This window comes from Nannospalax galili, unplaced genomic scaffold (assembly GCF_000622305.1).
Source record: "Nannospalax galili isolate Female #2095 unplaced genomic scaffold, S.galili_v1.0 scaffold324, whole genome shotgun sequence".
In the NCBI taxonomy this organism is placed as follows: Eukaryota; Metazoa; Chordata; class Mammalia; order Rodentia; family Spalacidae; genus Nannospalax; species Nannospalax galili.
Genome location: NW_008353027.1, coordinates 6,286,492 through 6,289,541, shown reverse-complemented (window position 1 = coordinate 6,289,541; position 3,050 = coordinate 6,286,492). Strand labels below are relative to the sequence as shown.

Here is a 3,050-nt window from a genome sequence, read left to right as displayed (position 1 = left end):
AACCAAAAAAAAAAAAAAAAAAGGAATTTCAACTGCGCCATTTTAGTTGTTTATTAATGGTGTTGTGTATTGAAATATGACAAATTACTGGCCAAAAAGAAAATAAAAGAGGTTTAAAGCAGGAAAAAAGTATATATACAAAGCTTCATTCTTTGAGCCTTCTCTTTCTACAGTCTGTGTACTAAATACCATCTAAAGATACTATTTTGAGCACCTGTTTTTCTTAGTTCCTTGTCTGTATTTTAGTATCTGTATAGAATATATTACTTTGGAGTCCCAGTATGGAGGAAACACTGCAAATATACCTTCTTCCCACATATAAAGCATGAATATAAAAGGGAAAAATTACTAACAGCACACATCTTCCAAAAGTACTTCTTTTACATCTATAAATATCTCAGAGAAATTAAAATCTTTAGGAACCTAAAATTGGTCAAGGAAACAGATGTTTGAATTCTACTAAGTAGAGCATAGGGAATAAAGTTTGGCATGAACAGTAATTCTAACTAAAGTGTATGTCAAAGAGACTGTCTATGTCTTTAGCATATCTGAAGATATTTTAACTCCTTCCTCGGAAGAATTTTTGAGGTTTCTTTTTTGTCAAATAAAATTTTACTCTTTATCAGATATGCTGACATGGACTTAGAAAAATCATATACATAAAATTAGGTAAATTATATCTGTCACATAATTGTGCTTCATTTTGGAACACTGATTTCAGTTTTAAGTATCTGTGGACATTTAAACATTCTCAGCTGGATAATAAAGACTTGAAATTAAAAACCACCTATTTCATAGTTCTATTACCCACAATGACTAATGTGGCACTTTGCACATAGTAGGTTTTCAATAAAGATTCATAGACTACAGAATTATTGAATAATCATGTAAAATCAAAATTAACAGTAAAAAAGGAAGCTACTTTATTCTTAATCATATTGTAATGAAGACTATTTTAAACTCTATGCAGTGATGATACACACAAATATTTAAACTATTTATGTGCCTCAACTTGACATAATTTCATGATAACTTGATGGCAATCACATTTAAATATATTAGAATATTTTTGTAATAATGGTATTCTAGAATCGCAACTTTAATAGCTGGGAAAACATGTTAATAATGGCCATTAGCCTAAAGGAAACAAAGAACACTGAACATTTTTTTCAGTAATAAATGTATAAGTTTAAACATTCTGCTATAATATTTATGAGCAAATCTTAAATTAAAATTTATAAAATGTAAACTATCAAATGTTTCAGCTACAGAATAATTTAGACTATATTTTGACATTTTTTCCCACGTGCATACTGCATTTAAAAGATTCTTTTCTGTTCTAGTCTCTTTTACTATCACTGTCTAAATAACACAATGAATTCTGCTTGATGCAAGACCAAGATGATCCCCTAGAACCCCCTCGCAACCAATTGGTATGTTTCAGTCAGTGAACAAATAAATGATTTCTCCTACCTTCAGGATGTCTATAAATGGTATGAAGCTAGCCCTCTGGAGCCCATTTTTATAGAGATCTGAAAGAAACAAATGGCACTGGCTTTTCACTTAGCTTAAATTGCAATGTTAGTTTATCTTTCAGCCTGGCAAACAAAGCTTTCTACTGATTAAGGAAGATAAGCAGGAGAAAAAAAAATGACCAAAATTAATTTCTATTCATAGTACACAGACTTCACCACAATTAAAGAAAAATTAGCAGTCATAGAAAGATCAGAAATATTCCATCTAATTAGCTTTAAACAGGACTAAGATAAAGAATGTAAAGATATGATTTCTAAAATAATCCAACATAAGAAGATGATGCATTTAAAGTGCTCAATCCCTGAATATACAGGGTTCTACTGGTAAAGGAATCACAATCTTTTCTTGGACTGTAAGTTAAAAGCAATTAATTAAAAGTTAGACAATAAGATAAGCCTGTTTAGAAAACACGTCAATAGACAACTCTGCTCCTGTATTTGTGCCCTTATGTACTTGTAAAAAGGAATGTCAGTTTAGATGCAATTATCTAAAAATACAAACACTAGGGGGGTGTTATTTATTTATTTATTTGGGGGTTTTGTTGTTTGTTTTTTGTTTGGGGCCAATATTTGTTTGTTTGGGATTTTTGGTTCTCACTATGTAGCCCTAGATGGCCTGGAACTCACTATGTAGATTAGGCTGGCCTTGAACACACGGAGATCCTCTTGCCTCTGCCTCCTGAGTGCTGGGATTAAAGGTGTGCATCCTCACACCTGACAAAATGCTATTCTTAATAAACTGTGAAAGACAAGTCAATTATAGCATAGGCAGGTTTTTTGTTTTTTTGTTTTTTTTGGTCTTTGAGACAGGGTCTCCCTGTAGCCCCAGCTGTCCTGGAACTCACTGTGTAGACCAGGCTGGCCTTGAACTCACAGAGATCTGCCTGCCTCTGCCTCCCGAGTACTGGGATTAAAGGTGTGTGCCACCACGCCCGACCCATAGGCAGTATTTTTACATATAAGTTTTCAAAGTATATGTATGTGTACCAATGCATGTATTTCAATTTATTGAATTTTTGTGCATTTCATATAATACATTTTAATGATATTTAAACCTAACCCCTTTCTGCACCCCCAGAGTGCCCCCATCAAATTATATGAATTCTGTCATATTTGTTAAGGCCTATATAGTCAAGTTTGTATACCCAATTGTTTCTTAGTATGAATTCATCCACTGGAGCCTAATCAGCATATCTAACATCACTCCCTTAAAGAAAACCAACTCAGGCTGGAGAGATGGCTCAGTAGTTAAGGGCACTGACTGCTCTTGCAGAAGACCAGGATTCGATTCTCAGCACCCACATGGCAGCTTCAAACCGTCCTTAACTCAAGTTCCAGGGAAATCTGCCGCCCTCTTCTGACTTCCGAGGCACTGCACGACACGGGTGCACTCACATACATACAGGCAATACACTTGTACACATAAAATAAAAATAATAAATAAAATATTTTTTAAAAAAGAAAAGAAAACCAACTCTCCCTCAGCCAGCAGCAATACATTTGTATACATAAAAT

The 3,050-nt window shown here is 33.6% G+C and overlaps 1 protein-coding gene across 2 annotated transcripts in view; it reads right to left on the bottom strand.

The window, feature by feature from the left end:
- Positions 1-3,050, bottom strand: part of LOC103747775 (AFG1-like ATPase) — a 167,351-nt gene that overhangs the window by 43,911 nt on the left and 120,390 nt on the right. Inside the window, exon 7 of one of the 2 annotated variants that reach the window (XM_008850318.1) lies at positions 1,474-1,532. The exons of the other annotated variant lie outside the window; for it this stretch is intronic. Coding sequence (XP_008848540.1) covers positions 1,474-1,532 — 59 coding nt within the window. The remainder of the gene's footprint in view (positions 1-1,473; positions 1,533-3,050) is intronic. 2 annotated transcript variants of the gene reach the window in all.